The sequence below is a fragment of the Microcaecilia unicolor genome, chromosome 3, assembly GCF_901765095.1.
Source record: "Microcaecilia unicolor chromosome 3, aMicUni1.1, whole genome shotgun sequence".
Taxonomy (NCBI): Eukaryota; Metazoa; Chordata; class Amphibia; order Gymnophiona; family Siphonopidae; genus Microcaecilia; species Microcaecilia unicolor.
The window spans coordinates 336,383,978-336,401,207 of record NC_044033.1 but is presented as its reverse complement, the minus strand read 5'-3'; the positions used below and the strand labels follow the sequence as shown (position 1 = coordinate 336,401,207).

General features: G+C 48.9%; 1 protein-coding gene across 1 annotated transcript in view; it reads left to right on the top strand.

The window, feature by feature from the left end:
• Positions 1-6,576: 6,576 nt before the first annotated feature.
• Positions 6,577-17,230, top strand: part of LOC115464736 (zinc finger protein 398-like) — an 80,852-nt gene continuing 70,198 nt past the window's right edge. Inside the window, exon 1 of the mRNA XM_030195090.1 lies at positions 6,577-6,744. Within this exon, the coding sequence (XP_030050950.1) occupies positions 6,721-6,744 (24 nt within the window). The 5' untranslated portion in view covers positions 6,577-6,720. The remainder of the gene's footprint in view (positions 6,745-17,230) is intronic.

The window sequence follows — 17,230 nt, the reverse complement described above, 5'->3', positions numbered from 1 at the left end:
GCATATCGGTCGAGGCGGAAGATAAGATGGGCAGCAGAGTTCTGAATGGATTGAAGGGAGGATACATGGTTAAGTGGGAGGCCAGTGAGGAGTAGGTTGCAGTAGTCAAGGCGAGAGGTGATAAGAGCGTGGATAATAGTTCGGTTGGTGTGCTCGGAGAGGAAGCGGCGAATTTTGCTGATGTTATAGAGAAAGAAGCGACAGGTCTTGGCTGTCTGCTGGATATGGGCAGAGAAGGAGGGGGAGGAGTCGAAGATGACTCCGAGGTTGTGGGCAGTTGAGGATGAGGGTGTTGTCGACTAAAATAGAGAGTGGAGGGAGAGGAGAAGTGGGTTTGGGTGGAAAGACAATGAGCTCGGTCTTGGCCATGATCAGTTTCAGGTGGCGGTTGGACATCCAGGCGGCAATGTCGGATAAGGAGGCCGATACTTTGGCCTGGGTTTCCACAGTGATGTCTGGTGTGGAGAGATAAAGCTGGGTGTCGTCGGCATAAAGATGATATTGGAAACCATGAGATGAGATCAGCGAGCCCAGGGAAGAGGTGTAGATTGAAAAAAGAAGAGGTCCAAGGACAGATAATTTTAATTTTTAAATTTGTACCCTGCACTTTTTCCCACTGATGGCAGGCAATGGAGGGTTAAGTGACTTGCCCAGAGTCACAAGGAGCTGCCTGGGCTGGGAATTGAACTCAGTTCCTCAGGACCAAAGTCCACCACCCTAACCACTAGGCCACTCCTTCCTGAGGATCCATTCCTTCTAAACAGGATTCCTTTGTGTTTATCCCACGCATGAATTCCATTACCGTTTTCATCTCCACTGCCTGCTGCGGGAGGGCATTCCACATGCCTACCACCCTTTCTATGAAAAAATACTTTCTGACGTTACTTCTGAGTCTGCCCCCCTTATAATTCAGATATGGGGTTATATGCAGAATATAGGTCTAGCTAACCACAAGCTTGAACAAGTTATGTGCTAAGGAGAGAAACTGGCTTCTGGAAAAATGAGAAGTAACTACAATTTTAAAGCTTTACTTCCACACAGTGTATGATCATGTTTTGTAAAATACAGTAATTTGGGGGTTACCGCATAATATTGTATTTCAGATTTGGCAACACCGATTTACCGTTCAATGACTGCACTGCATTTGCTGTCTTCATGTAATTTCAAGAAGCAGTTTGCAATGAATAAATAAATTAAAATTTAACCTATATAATAATTTGCACCTCCAACATTCTATTTCTGGATGGCTGGGTTCGTAACATCCATAATCACTCAGTGCCCCGCCCTCGCGTCAAAACGTAATGACATCAGAGGACGGAACAATGAGAGGGAAGGGAAGTCAGCACCAGCCAGCCAGCAAACGTTCAGGTACAAATCGAGGGGAGGAGAGAATTGTGGGACATCGAGGGGAGGGAAGAATCACGAGACATGGAGGGGAGGAAGGGAAGTGGAGGGGAGGGCAGAGGAGAATTGATGGACATAGATGGGATGGGAGGACAGTAGAGGAGAGACTCGCGGGACACAGAGGGCAGGGAAGAGGAGAATCGCTGGACGGGGAGGGGAGGGGAGGGGAGGAAAGAATCGCTGGACATGGATTGGAGGGCAGGGGAGAGAGAGGAAAAAAAAGCTTACATGACAGCCTTCCTAGGGCCCGTTTCATTGAGGAAACGGGCACGGTTCCACTAGTGTATAATAATTTGTCAATATGCATCCCTGGACGGCTGGCTGTCTGGGTTCGTAACCATATGGCTGCAGAAAAAGGAGGACACATTGATCCAGTCCGGGTTTTGCCCCGGACTGGCTCAATATGTCCTCCTTTTTCTGGAGCCATACAGTAACCCTACATATGCAAATGTACTACGTAATTGGCTCGCCTCCAGTCTTCCCTTCCCTCTCAGTGTTCCGTCCTCGAGGAAAGAAGAAATTACGTCAGAGGAGGGCAGGACACCAAAGATGCCAGGGTTGTGGAATTCCCGCCCAATTGGGTGGCTTTTTGGACGCGGCTGCGGGGGATTTCCCATTCCCTGCGGGTTGCGTGATTGGGCGGTTTGAGCGGTCGTGGCAGCGCGTGATTGGGCGGTTTTCGCTGCCGCCGATTGGCTGGCTTTCGCCGTGCTGCCACGGCAACCGCTAATCAGCAGCCCAATCTGGCCCTTCTTATGCGCTGGCAACTTGCCAGAAATTCACTCACTGCAACTTCGCTTGTTCCCGATTCCGGAAGAGACTGAGCAGCAGAGTGTCAGAGAGCCGCCTCACGTGGTCCACGTGGAGAGAGAGAGAGACTGAGAGAGAGCGTCAACCGTCACCACCCGACCCGGAAGAGAGGAGATCAGGACAGGAGGACTCCCCGGCGACCACCCAACCCCGGAAGAAGAGAGAGGAGAGTCAGAGTAGCAGAGCAGTAGAGCAGCAGCTGCAGCTGCAGCACTGCAGAAGAGGGAGCCTCATGGAGAGAGAGAGCCTGTGGACCCGAGAAGAGCACCATCCATTCCAGCCAGCTACTAACTGTAAGTATTGCACTTAAAGTTTCTTTTAGAAATAGGCTGGTTTAATAGGGTGGGGGGACACCTAGGTACCATGTGGATTTTTATCTGTTTTACTGTCCCTTTTATCTGGAGAAAACAATTTTCTTGTTTTCTCCTGATAAAAGGGCCAGTGAACAGACATGATAATTTTGTATTTTAGTCCTTTGCAACTTGGGTAGTGCCGCGTGCTGTGCCAATTTATGTGCGTCCATCCATGATGATTTGGCTGGTTTAATAGGGTGGGGGGGGGGGGGGGACACCTAGGTACCATGTGGATTTTCTTGTTTTCTCTTGATAAAAGGGACAGTAAAACAGATTTTAAAAAATCCACATGCTACCTAGGTGCCCCCCTCCCTATTAAACCAGCCAAATCATCATGGACGGCCATACATAAATTGTGGATTGCTATTTGCAGTGCTGCTGCTATATTGTAAAACGCACTTCCCTTTTTTTATTTTTATAGCGCTACAAGGCATACGCAGCGCTGTAGACCATAGACAAAAAGACAGTCCCCACTCCCTGCTGATAGTTTTCTACTTTCCGACTGTTCATATTCATATTATAATGGGAAAGTGGGCATCTTATACCAAGAAATACTGCAAGAGCTGGGAGAAAGAGGCACTCTTAAAAGACTGGATAAGGAGTGTGCCAGGAGACGACAACAAAGCATATTGTCGTTTTTGCAAAGCTGAGATACGTGCACATCATCATGATTTAGTGAACCATGCCAATACAGCCAAACATAAGAGGAATGCAGCGCCATTTTCAAGTGTAGGTCATTATTTGATATGGGCTGCCAGTCTATCACTATCGACAAGTCGACCAAGACAGCGGAGCTGACGTTGACGGCACACGTTGCGTGCCATTCCAGTATCGCAACGATCGATCACCTAGGTGAGGTTATGAAGAACATTTCGGGCAAAGACATAGCTATACACCGCACAAAATGTTCTGCACTGATCAAGAATGTCCTTGGCCCTGCAGTCCACCAAGAACTGATTTCGGACCTGTGCACAAATGACACGTCTTATTCCTTGATCATCGATGAAAGCACAGATATCGGCCTGGAGAAGCAGCTGTGTGTGATGGTACGCTACTACAGCAGTTCCTTGAAGTGTATTATCACTTCATTTCTAGGAATATTAGCCCTTGAGACTGGTACTGCAGAAGGAATATTCAATGCCATAACCAATTTTCTTCAATCAAATCATCTTCAAATAGGCAAATGCATTGGCTTAGCAACTGATGGCTGTAGTACCATGTGTGGAAGAAATAATTCAGTAATAACACGGTTCCGTGAAGTGTGCCCCAACATTGTACACACAAAGTGTATTTGCCATTCAATTCAGCTGAGTTCTTCGCATGCGCTGATGGTGATGCCAAGGAACATTGAATTCATGGTTGCTGAGACCTATAACTGGTTCTGCCATAGTACTGTTCACCAGCAGAAATACAAACAGATATATCAGTGCATTAATGTTGGTCAAGAACCACTAAAGATCCTGAAGTTGTCAGACACTCGCTGGCTGTCCATAGCTGCTAGTGTTCAGCGTGTGCTTGATCAATATGATGAACTGAAGCTTCACTTCCAGATAGTGAAGGATGAGGCACGCTGCTACACCGCCGACCAGCTCTACCAGATGTACAACACACCACAAAACAAGCTGTACTTGATATTTGTGAGGCCCATACTGCAGGAAGTCAACCAAGTGAACAAGCTGTTTCAGTCTGATAAAGTGAGCCCTGTCCGTTTGCTCGATGAGCTAATGACATTGTATCGCACCATGCTGCTGCGGCTTGTGAGACCGACCACATTCACATTGTGGGGCGCAACTCTCATGTATGATTTGGAAGACAGGTCTAAGCATCAACGCTGGCAGCGATGACCTTTGGTATCGAATTCCAGTTGGCGCTGCATGACTCTGGAATTGAACCCACATCTGTAGAACACATTAAAGAACGCTGTAGAAATTTACCTATTTGAACTTCTGAGGGAAATGCGTCAGAGGCTACCGTCAAACGTCCACCTGCTAGAGTCTCTGTCAGATCTTTCTCCATCTATTGTCCTTGGAGCCCTGAAACCACAGGTGTCGAAGTTGTAATTTCTACCTTTGTATAAAGGTCGTATTGGAGATCTGGAGCAACAGTGGCTGTGGATCAGCAGTGTGTTATGGCCAATCCACAGTGACAATGAGATCGAGCAGTTTTGGGTGACTGTAGCAAATCACACAGATGCTACAGGAGATCATGACTTCCTCCTGCTGGGGAATTTTGCCCTATCTATGTTGGCTTTGCCTTTCAGCAATGCAGCTGTGGAAAGAACCTTTTCTCAGATGAATCTTATCAAGACCAAACTGAGAAACAGGATGCGACAAGGCACTCTGGAAGCCTTGTTGCGTATTCGTAGCTACATGGGGCGCAAAGGCATATGCTGCAATGAGTTTGTTCCTACAGATCGGATGCTGAGTTTATGCACGTCTGATATCTATGCGACTACAAGCCAGGCCGAGGAGGAGGATGACGCGATACCCGACGATGACGATTGTGCACCTTCCTGCAGCGGAGTTTCCAGGCCGTAAAAGCCCGGTGAGTACTGTGCTCAGAGGGGGTGGGTGTGGGTAGCCTGACTGACCATTGGGTGAGACAGTTCCATTTTCATCTGTCTCAGTGTAGTTATAACTGTTCCATCCTAATCTGTTTCTTTTTCTCTTTCTGTTTCAGTGTTCCTGTGCCTGTTCCTGCCTTGGAGATGGACGGTGATGGTCCTCTTCCTGGACCTCTGGGCATGACTTGGTGTTCCTGCTACTGTTTCTGTTCCTATTCCTGGCCATCAGCAGGAACACCAGGGCAGTTCCAGGAACAGTAAGATTGTGGCAGGCCTCAGTGTGTACCCTGTTCCTGGGCCTGCCTCAGTGTTCTGTTCCTGGCCTGGGCCTACCTCAGTCAGTATTGCAGCTTGTGTTTTCCAGGTGCACTGCTTCTATTTTTTTTTTCAGGTGCTCTGTTCCTGCCTCAGTCGGTATCCTGTTCCTCTTGCCTCAGCATTTCCTGTCGGGATCTTCTTGATACTTAAGCCAAGTTCTTGCTTAAATTAATCTACTAACAAATGTAAATTGAAAAGTATATACATATATTCTCGAATTCCTCATTAATATTCATGATTTCCTCATGAATATTCACGATTTTTCATGATTATTCACGATTCCTCATGAATATTAACTGTGGGCTCCTTTTGGGCTTCTTTTGGCCAGAGATTGGGCTGGAAAGTTTTTTGCGACCTGGCAACCTTGCCTGAGGACACTGAGAGGGAAGGAAAGGGAAGTCTGGAGCCGAGCCCGCTGCGACTTCAGGTAAAATAAAAATTTTAAAAGTAGGGCAGCAGGAAGGAAAGGAGGGCTCTCCGAGGGCGGGCAGTTGAGGGCTGGGGTTGAACTGCAACTTGGGTGCTTAATAGAGGGACAGGTGGGGGCTGGTGGGGCGAGTCAATGGACTGGGAGGAGAGAATCGCTGTACAGGAAGGGAAGGGGAGGGGGGGGGAGGTCACAGGAGAATCGCTGGACATGGATGGGAGGGTAGGGGGGAAAGGAGTAATTGCTGGACATTGAGGGGAGGACAGGGGAGAGAGGAGAATTGCTGGATATGGATGGAGGAGAAGGCAGGGAAAAGAGATTTAAAACATAATGACGATTAGATGATTGCCTTGCTAGGGCCTGTTTCATTTTTTGCTTGTGCCTAAATAAACACTAAGAAGATATAAATGTAATACTACATAGTGAGATATCCAGAATTTTCAGATAGACTCGGGTGTCAAAAACCACAAGGAGGTAGATGCTAGAGGACTAACTCATACTCATTTCCCTGATGTTATCTGCTTTCTACTCAAATCCACCTTAAGTACTAGGAAATCCCAGAATGGCCTCAGCAGAGGGGAGGGGGAGGAGCTGGAGTTCTCTGATGTTGTTTCCTTTGTGTAGCTTCTGCATTTCTGCAAAGAAAAGACTGGTATAAAAGCGGAAACGTTCTCTTTTTGTGGTGTGAAATCCTTGCAAGACTCAGTTCCAGGTCAGCAGAGGGAATTTATCTGAGATCTGGAATAAATTCAACTTTCTGTGTTATTTATCTTTCCTGGAAAAGGGAAATCTCTAGCCTGAATCCACCCCAGCACAGCAGAATTCAGAGGGAAAACAGCAGGGAAATGTCTGCTCTGGTTTCTGATCAGGTAAGCAAGCAATGATTCTGTCTCCTCTTGCACATGGTGCAAGCATAGGAGCCAACTTTTCTAAGTTATAACCCGGATGTAAATTTCCTCTCCCTGGACACAGTCTCGGAATTTATTCAATACTAGTGGGGCTGCTCAAGCACTCACTTTACCCACCAAGTTGGCTCCTATGGGTTCCAGCACTATAAGGAAAACATTTCTGTGCACAGCTTTTCCAGCTTTCTCTTCTCTTTCCTTATTTGTCTGTGTTGGAGTGAAGTAGTAGGTCTAGTTTATGTTTATTAAAACATTTAATATACTGCTTAGCTAAACAAAAGATCAAGGCGGTTTACAGTAAATTTAAAACACACAGAAAATTGGGAAATAACTCCAAGGAGTTTTAATAAACAGAAGTGGAAGTGAGCCTATAAAATCTAGTCCACTGTAAGCAAGGAAGCCAATTAGCATATGTAAGTTTCTCCTTCCCAGCGCAGCCGTCATCCCCGTACACTCAGTAAGCAAACCTATGAGCTGCTTCATTATTGTCGTTTTTTTAAAATTGTTGGTCCATGTGTAACAAGTCTAAAGCTGTTTCAGTTGGGTAGGCAGTGCCTTAAAAGGTGGAGAACAAAAGGTTTTCTTTTGTTTTACTTATTGTACAGCTTTTTAATTTATTTGAAAGCTTCCAATGTGTAGATATAAATATCATGAAATAACAATAGAACTTCAGTAAAACAGTTAAAAAATATATTATACTACTACTAAACATTTCTATAGCGCTAATAGATTAGCTGGTAGAAATAGCAATTTCCATATCATCATGCATATCAATCCATAGACTGGTGGGTTGTGTCCATCTACCAGCAGGTGGAGATAAGACATCAATCCTTTTGCCTCCCTATATGTGGTCATATGCTGCCGGAAACTTCTCAGTATGTTCTCTATCTCAGCAGGTGGTGGTCACACACAGCAGCAGCTCTGGCTAGGTCTCCAAGCCTAATTCTTAGGTTTTGTTGAGTACCTGGGGTTGAGGGCTCTTCGTGAGCAAGTGCAAACCTGGTGGTGCCAGGTCCCTCCTTTTCTCCCCCCCCTCCCGCTGGCTCCGTTAAAAAAAACAAAACTTTTTTTTTTTTAAACGTTCAAAAAGGACGTTCATTTGCAGCTGCTCACTGGAATCAGGTCATCGCAGCTCGGAGCAAAAAGCAGGTAATTTTACCTTTTACTGGCGGGCAGGGGGTTCCTCGAACTCCGCGTGGCGAATGGTGTCGGAGGGCAAAGGCGTGAAAAGACGCTCCCCGGACCGCATACACGCGTCTAGCGTGGGATGTGGGGGGTTCAAAGGCAGAATCGCCTTTTTTGAGCGCTTTTTCAGAGGTGGGTGAGTTCCCCGGTTTTTCCTCCGGTTTGGCGGTTTTTCCCTCCTTGGGCGCCCATGCCACACTGCTCGGTCGGCTTCTTCTCGGGCCGCCCTTGAGGTGGGAGACATTAATAATATGGTCGCCCTTGATGTGGGCAATGGTAAAAAGGTGGCGAAATTTAAGCGCCATTCTTCCCGCGCGGCTCCGTGGAGTGTTGCGGCGGACGCCATTTTGGATGAGCAGCGTGAATTTCCTCCGCTCTTGGGAGCGCAGGTTGCGAGTGCCTCTAGGGCTGTTGCCCAGGCTGCAGAAGTGCCCAGACTAGGGGGTTTCTCTCCTGAATTCGTTTTGCTGCTTCATCAGGCGTTTCTTATGCAGAACGCTGCCCCTGCTCCCCTGTCTGATAAGGGTGATGAGGCCTCTGAGGTTATAAACGTCCTCGTGTTGAATTCCAGGCCCTTGGGGACTCGGTCTCCTCGGATGTGGATGAGGGCAGCGTATCGGAGTTCTCCCAACGGTCCTTAAGGGGATTCCTTGGAGGAGACGGATCCTCACTTGGATGGAGCGGATGACCCCTCTGCGGCGCGGCTGTTTCGCTCAGAGGATTTGCCCAACCTGCTAGTGCAGGCCATGAGCATTTTGAAGATTTCCTCTCCGGAGGAAGGCCCTTTCTCAGCCTCTGCTGGCTCTGCCATTATGCTGAGAACTAAGCGCCCGCCTAGAACCTTCCACATCCATGAAGCTATGCAGACTTTGGTTTCGGCTCAGTGGGACTTCCCTGAAGCGAGCATTAAAGTAGCCAGGGCTATGTCCCATCTGTATCCTCTGCCAGAGGGGAAGCTTTGCACTGGCCTACTGTGGATTCTTTAATCACTGCAGTGACTAAGAAAACGGCGCTGCTGGTGGAAGGTGGCACTGCCCTGAAGGATGCTCAGGACAGGAGATTGGAGGCGGCCTTAAAGTCGGCCTTTGAGGCGGCCGCCCTGAGTTTGCAAATCTCGGTTTGCGGCTCCTATGTGGCCAGGGCGTGCCTGACTGTGTTGCAGCAGGCTTCCCCCTCAGATCCTTCCTTGAGGGCGGACTGGCCAGCCCTGGAGTCGGGCATGGCCTACTTGGCAGACTTGCTGTATGATGTCTTGTGAGCCTCGGCTAAAGGTATGGCTCAGACAGTCTCTGCCTGGCGGTGGCTGTGGCTTAAGCACTGGTCGGCTGACCATGCCTCAAAATCTCGCCTAGCCAAGTTGCCTTTTAAAGGCAAGCTGCTCTTTGGGGACGAGCTGGACAAGATTGTGACGGAGCTCGGCACGTCTTAGAGCAAGAGGTTGCCAGAGGTCAGGTCTCGGGCTAGCAGTGCTCGACCTGGTTCCTCCGAGGGCCGGTTTCAGGAGGCCCGTCGGTATCGCCCGGGCAAGTCAGGCTCCTCTGCCTCCTCTTCTTCAAAAGGAACTTTTCCCCCAAGCAGCATTCCTTTCGCAGAGACTGCCGGCCCGGAGGTTCGTCCTCTGCCCCCCCCCCCCAGGGTCTCGTACCCATTGACGGGGCGCTGGTCCATGGCCCAGAGCAGATAGGAGGAAGGTTGTCCTCATTTCTGGGTGAGTGGACCAGGGTAACTTCAGACGCTTGGGTTCTGGAAGTCATCAGAGACGGCTACAAGCTGGAGTTCTGCCGACCCTTGAGAGACGGGTTTGTGAACTCTCCCTGCAAGTCTCCAGTCAAAGCAGCTGCTGTGCAGTAGACTTTGGACAATCTAATCCGCCTGGGCGCGGTGGTCCCGGTGCCAGTCAGTCAGCTTGGCAAGGGCCGTTACTCCATTTACTTTGTGGTGCCAAAGAAAGGAGGATCTGCTCGGCCTATTCTCGACCTCAAGGGGGTCAATCGGGCCTTGAGAGTGCGGCACTTCCGGATGGAGACTCTCTGCTCCGTAATAGCTGCGGTGAAAAAAGGAGAATTTCTGGCATCCTTGGACATCAAGGAAGCTTACTTGCATATTCCCATCTGGCCTCCTCATCAGCGCTTCCTGCACTTTGCAGTCCTGGGCCGACACTTCCAGTTCAGAGCCCTCCCGTTCGGGTTGGCTACTGCTCCGCGGACCTTTTCCAAAGTAATGGTGGTCATCGTGGCTTTCCTCCGCAAGGAAGGAGTGCAAGTTCATCCCTATCTGGACGACTGGTTGATCCGAGCCCCCTCTTATGCAGAGTGTGAGAAGGCTACGGACAGGGTGATTGCTCTTCTGAGCTCCCTGGGATGGATCATCAACTGGGAGAAATGTCAGCTGCACCCGACTCAGTCCCTGGAGTATCTGGGAGTTCGATTCGACACCCAGGTGGGCGGAGTGTTCCTGCCAGACAGCCGGAGCGTCAAGCTTCGGGCCCAGGTGGACCAGTTCCTAGCAGCCTCGATTATTCGGGCTTGGGACTATGTGCAGCTGTTGGGCTCCATGACGGCCACGATGGAAGTAGTGCCCTGGGCCAGGGCCCATATGAGACCACTACAACATTCCCTGCTGTGGCGGTGGACTCCGGTGTCAGAAGATTACACTGTACGCCTTCCCTTGGATCCAGCGGTGCGCAAGGCGCTGAGCTGGTGGCTGAGGCTAGACAAGCTGTCTGCAAGAATGCCTCTTACGACCCCGGAGTGGGTTGTCGTCACGACGGACACCTGTTTGACGGGCTGGGGAGCCCACTGCATGGGAAGGACAGCGCAGGGGCTCTGGTCTCCTGCAGAGGCGAAGTGGTCTATCAACCTCCTGGAACTCCGAGCCATTCGGTTGGTGCTTCTAGAGTTTCTCCCGGTTCTGGTACTGAGGCCAATACGGGTCCTGTCGAACAATGTCACGGCCGTGGCCTATGTCAATCTCCAGGGAGGTACCAGGAGCGCCCCTCTAGCCAAGGAGGCCATGAAGCTATGCCTGTGGGCGGAAGCGAATCTGGACCGGCGGCCAACATTGCGGGAGTCATGAATGTCAAGGCGGACTTTCTCAGTCACCATACCTTGGATCCCGGAGAGTGGCAGCTGTCTGCTCGGGTGTTCTTGGACGTCACGGAGCGCTGGGGCCAGCCGAGCCTGGATCTGATGGCGTCCTCGGCCAATTGACAAGTGCCACGTTTCTTCAGCAGAGGACGGGACCCTCGGTCTCTGGGAGTCGATGCTCTTCTCCAGCAGTGGCCGGCACAGGAGCTGCTCTACATGTTCCCACCCTGGCCCATGATGGGCAGGGTTCTAGGCCGGGTGGCAAAGCATCCGGGCCGGGTAATCCTGGTGGGTCCGGATCGGCCCAGACGTCCCTGGTATGTGGACTTGATCAGGCTCGCAGTGGACCGCCCTCTCAGGCTGCCTGCGGAGCGGGGCCTCTTGCATCAGGGTCCCGTTGTGATGGAGGATCCCTCCCCCTTTGGTCTTACGGCCTGGCTCTTGAGAGGAAGCAGCTGAGGTAGAAGGGCTTCTCAGACAAGGTCATCACCACTATGCTGAGAGCGAGGAAGCGCTCTACTTCTACTACTTATGCCAGGATTTGGCATATCTTTGCATCATGGTGCAAGGCAGGCTCTCTATTGCCCTTCACTGCTCCAATATCTTCAGTGTTGGCATTCCTGCAGGAGGGTCTGGAGAAAGGCCTGTCCCTCAGTTCGCTGAAAGTCCAGGTGGCGGCTCTAGCTTGCTTCAGGGGCTGTCTGAAGAGCGCTTCCCTGGCGCCAGATGTGGTGCATTTTCTCAAAGGAGTTAATCACCTGCGCCCTCCTCTGCACTCGATGGTGCCTACGTGGAGTCTTAACCTGGTGCTACGGGCCTTGCAGAAGCTGCCCTTTGAACCCTTGTCCAGGGCATCGCTGAAAGACCTGACGTTGAAAGCGGTCTTTTTGGTGGCTATTACTTCAGCTGACTTTTCTCCCAGTTGATGATCCATCCCAGGGTGCTCAGAAGAGCAATCACCCTGTCCGTAGCCTTCCCACACTCTGCATAAGAGGGGGCTCGGATCAACCAGTCGTCCAGATAGGGATGAACTTGCACTTCTTCCGAGCTCCAGGCAGTATCGTGTCGAGCAGGCCTCTGGCAATGGCTTCTGGTCACCATTTGATTTGCAGGCAGATGAGGATGGACTCTTGATGAACTAACCACTTGTAACCACTCGCCTCCACCTACCCTCCTCTCCTCCTTCCTGTACACATTAATTGATTTGATTTGCTTACTTTATTTTTTGTCTATTAGATTGTAAGCTCTTTGAGCAGGGACTGTCTTTCTTCTATGTTTGTGCAGCGCTGCGTACGCCTTGTAGCGCTATAGAAATGCTAAATAGTAGTAGTAGTAGTAGTAGTAGTAGTAGTAGTAGAGAGCCGTTCCTGCGGTTCACTGAAGCAGGAGTGTCGCTTCGCCCAGTGCCTGCCTTCCTGCCTAAGATTGTTTCTCGCTTCCATGTGAATCAGCAGCTCTGTCTTACCCTCCTTTCGTAGGGAGGACTACCCTGCTCTCAAATGTCTGGATGTTAGACGAGTCATCATCAGATACTTGGAAGTGACCATTGATTTCCGGAAGTCGGATCACCTGTTCGTGCTGTTTGCAGGCCCTCGTAAGGGTCTGCAGGCGTCTAAGCCTACTGTGGCACGTTGGGTCAAGGAGACGATTGCGGCAGCTTATGTGGCTGCAGGGAAGGTGCCGCCTATCCAGCTGAAGGCTCTTTCAACTAGAGCACAGGCGGCCTCGATGGCAGAGTCCAGATCCGTCTCCTTGGAAGAGATTTGTAAAGCGGCAACTTGGGCATCAGCTAATACCTTCTCAAGACATTACCGCTTGGATGTGGCTGCTCGGGCCTAGGCCCACTTTGGAGCTTCAGTGTTGCGTTCTGGGATTTCCATGTCCCGCCCTGGGTGAGTGCTGCTTCGGTACATCCCACCAGTCTATGGATTGATATGCATGATGATATGGAAGGTAAAATTATGTATCATACCTGATAATTTTCTTTCCATTAATCATAGCATATCAATCCATAGCCCCTCCCAGATATCTGTATTGTTTTCTGTTCTGCTTATATTTCAGGTTCTAGGTTAATCTTTAGTTCCTGTTCAGGAGGACTTCGTGTTCAAGTTCTTCTACTTGGAGTTTCATTGAGTTGAGACGATTTTGTGTTATAGTGAGCTGCTGCATTCCTCTCCCCCCGTTTCGACGGTGGCTGGATTGAGAACTAAATTCTGCCGGTGCTCCCCCCCCCCCGCTTCGTGCGGTAGTGGGGTAGCTTTGTTTCCCTCCCGCTTCGGCGGTGTTAGGGTCAGCCAGCTCCTCCCGCGGTTGCGGTTGCAGGATAAGCCAGATCCCCCCCGCATTGGCGGGTGTGGTGTCCCTCCCCCGCTTCGCGGGGATGAGCTGGACGGATTCCCCCTCCCTCGCTTGTGCGGGGATGAGCTGGGTTGATTCCCCTCCCCCGTTTCGGCGGTGGTGAGCTGGGCAGAGTGTCCCTTCGTGGGTGTAATTCTCTAAGTGCTGAGTCCTGCGGATGGAGCTTTGATATCGACATACTGAGGAGTTTCCGGCAGCACATGACCACATATAGGGAGGCAAAAGGATTGCTGTCTATCTCCACTTGCTGGTAGATGGACACAACCCACCAGTCTATGGATTGATATGCTATGATTAATGGAAAGAAAATTATCAGGTATGATACATAATTTTACCTTTCAACTCTGTATTTTGTGCTCATTCTTCTACACTAAAAACTAAACCAATACACTGTATATTTATTTATTTGTTACATTTGTATCCCACATTTTCCCACCTATTTGCAGGCTCAATGTGGCTTACATAGTACTGGGGAGGCGTTCGCCAACTCTTTTGTGAACAAATACAAAGTGATGTGGTAAGATTAGGTTCTGGTGTAAGCAAATACAAAGTGATGTGGTAAGATTAGGTTCACGTGGTACAGTCACATTGGGGAATCGTAGAGCGGAAGAGTTGAGTTATTATGTCCATTACGTACTTTGGTTTTGTTCAGGCATTTAAGTTGGATCGGTAGGGTATGCCTTTTTAAACAGGTTAGTTTTTAGTGATTTCCGGAAGTTTAGGTGGTCATACGTTCTTTTCAAGGCTTTTGGTAGTGTGTTCCACAGTTGTGTGCTTATGTAGGAGAAACTGGATGCGTAAGTTGATTTGTATTTAAGTCCTTTGCATCTTAGGTAGTGGAGATTTAGATATGTTCGTGTTGATTTGGATGTGTTTCTGGTTGGTAGGTTTATGAGGTCTGTCATGTATCCCGGGGCTTCGCCCAAGATAATTTTATGAACCAGGTTGCAGATTTAGAAAGCAATACGTTCTTTCTTTGGGAGCCAGTGCAGTTTTTCACAGAGGGGTTTTGCGCTTTCAAATCGCGTTTTCCCAAATATAAGCCTGGCTGCCGTGTTTTGAGCAGTCTGAAGTTTCTTTAAGGTTTGTTCTTTGCATCCCATATAAATTCCATTGCAGTAGTCTACATGGCTTAGCACCATTGATTGTATCAGGTTACGAAATGTTTCCCTCCGGAAGAATGGTTTCACGCGTTTGAGTTTCCACATTGAGTGGAACATTTTCTTTGTTGTGGATTTCACTTGGCTCTCTAATGTTAAGTTGCAGCCTATTGTGACGCTGAGAATTTTTAGGCTGCCTGAGATAGGGAGGGCGTAATCTGGGGTGTTTGTACTTGTGGGGTTATCTACGCTGTATTGGGATGAGAGAATGAGACAGTGTGTTTTTTCTTTATTGAGTTTTAGTTGAAATGCATTTGCCCATGAGTTCATGATGTTCAAGCTGAGCTTGACTTCGTTGGTGATTTCTGTAAGTTCAGGTTTTAAGGAATGTATATTGTGACATCGTCTGCATAGATGAAAGGGTTAAGGCTTTGATTGGATAAGGACTTGGCTAGTGGGGTCATCATTAGGTTGAAGAGGATCGGTGATAGTGGTAATCCTTGAGGTACTCCACAGTCTGCTTTCCATGGTGATGATATGTTTGAGTTTGATTTTTCTTGATATGTCCTAGTGATTAGGAAAACCTTGATGCAGCTAAGTATGTTTCCTCCAATCCCGAAGTAATCTAATAGTCTTAGTAATATATTATGGTTTACCATGTCGAATGCACTAGACATGTCGAATTGGAGGAGAAGGATGCTTTTGCCTGTTGCTATTTCCTGCTTGAATTTGGCTAGGAGAGTAATTAGTACTGTTTCAGTGCTGTGGAGGGGGTGAAATCCTGATTGTGATTCATGTAATATTGAGAATTTGTTTATATAATCAGTTAGTTGTTTGGTTACCATGCTTTCCATCAGTTTGACTACCAGTGGGATAGATGCTACTGGACAGTAGTTAGTGATTTTGTTTGGTTTTTTTTTGGTATCTTTTGGTATTGGGGTGAGTAGGATATTGCCATTTTCCTTAGGGAAGAGGCCTTGCTGCGGCATGTAGTTTATGTGGGACATGAGGTCTGCTATGAAGCGGTCAGGGGCGGATTTTATTAGTTAGCTGGGACAGGTATCCAGTTTACAGTGAGTGTTGGAGAACCTATTAATCACCTGGGTAACTGTTTCGAAGGTGAGGAGAACGAAGTTTGACCAGGTTCGGTCAGCTGGATATTCTCCAAAGATTGGGTCCAAACCATTGATGAAGTTTTTGATATCGGTATTGACCTGAGGTAGCATGTTTCGTAGGTTTGCAATTTTTTCATTGAAGTATTTAGCAAGTTTGACTGCAGATGGGATGTCTGTATTGGTTGTAGTAACCAAGGTGGTGTCTAGTAGTTTGTTCACGAGTTGGTATAGTTTCTTCGTGTCTTTGTAATCTGTCCCTATTTTAGTTTTATAGTATGATCTTTTGGTTTGTCTTATTGTGTTTGCTTCCATGTGTTGAGTGAGTGTTGATCTTTTGTTTTACTCCATGCTTGTTCGAGTTCCCTGGATTGTGCTTTTAGCATTTTCAGTTCATCGTTGAACCATGATATCGAGTTCGTCCTATGTGAGGTTCTTGTTCGTGAGGGTGCCATTTCATGTAGTATGCTTTTACATCTTTTATCCCATTCTGCGAGGTAGTATATGGAGTCCGTTTGTGCTGTCCATTAGTTATTGTATATCTGTTGCCAGAATGTTATCGTATCTACTTGACCTCTTATGCTATAGGTTGTGTGTTCTTGTATACGGTGTGAACCCTTCTTCCGCCATTTTAGGGATAAGTTCAGTTTATAATGATCGGTCCAAGGTGTTTCTGTCCATTTGATATCTGTTATTATTAGGTTTTGGTCTGTTGACAGTTTGTGTGAGATGAGATCGAGTGTGTGCCCTTTGACGTGGGTTGCTTGCATATGTGGCCAATTGAGATCCCATAAGTGGAGGAATTCCTTATCTCTCTATATAAAACGCACCTCCAACGTTCTATGAAGCCTCTTTTAGCCAAAAGTGAAGGGGGTGAGATCCCATTGTGTCTGCCCCGCCCACGCGTCAAACGTGATGACGTCGAGGGCGGAGCAATGACACTCAACCAATCGCTTCGCTCGGCAGCGAAGCGTCAGGGAAGGAGGCGGCGCTCTCGACGTCTAGCCTTCCCTTCGCTGTGTTCCGCCTTCTTCTGACGCCAAGGATGACGTCAAAAGAAGACGGAACACAGCGAAGGGAACCCTAGACGTCGGGAGCGCCGCCTCCTTCCCTGACGCTTCGCTGCCGGAACCGCCACGGGGTAAATTTTAAAAGAAGAAAAAAAAAAAAAACCCGATGCATGGATGCGAAGGGGGGGGCATGGATGCGAAGGGGGGGAGGAGAAGAGGGCGGGCCAGGCTGGGACATGGGAGAGAGAGGAGCATGGATGCGAGGGGGGGGGGTCATGGAAGGGAGAGAGGGGACTTGCTGGAAAAGGATGAATGGAGGCGGCAGGGGACAGAGGAGCATGGATTGCAGGGCAGGCCTCAGGCAGAGAGGAGAAATGCTGGATAGGGATGAATGGAGGGGGCAGGTGACAGAGTAACATGGATGGCCATGGATTGGGACGGCAGGGCTCAGGGAAAGGGAAATTGCTGGATAGGGATGAATGGAGGGGACAGATGGGCATGGATGGATATGGATTGCAGGGCAGGCCTCAGGCAGAGAGGGAAAATGCTGGAAAGGGATGAATGGAGGGGGCAGGAGACAGAGTAACATGAATGGCCAT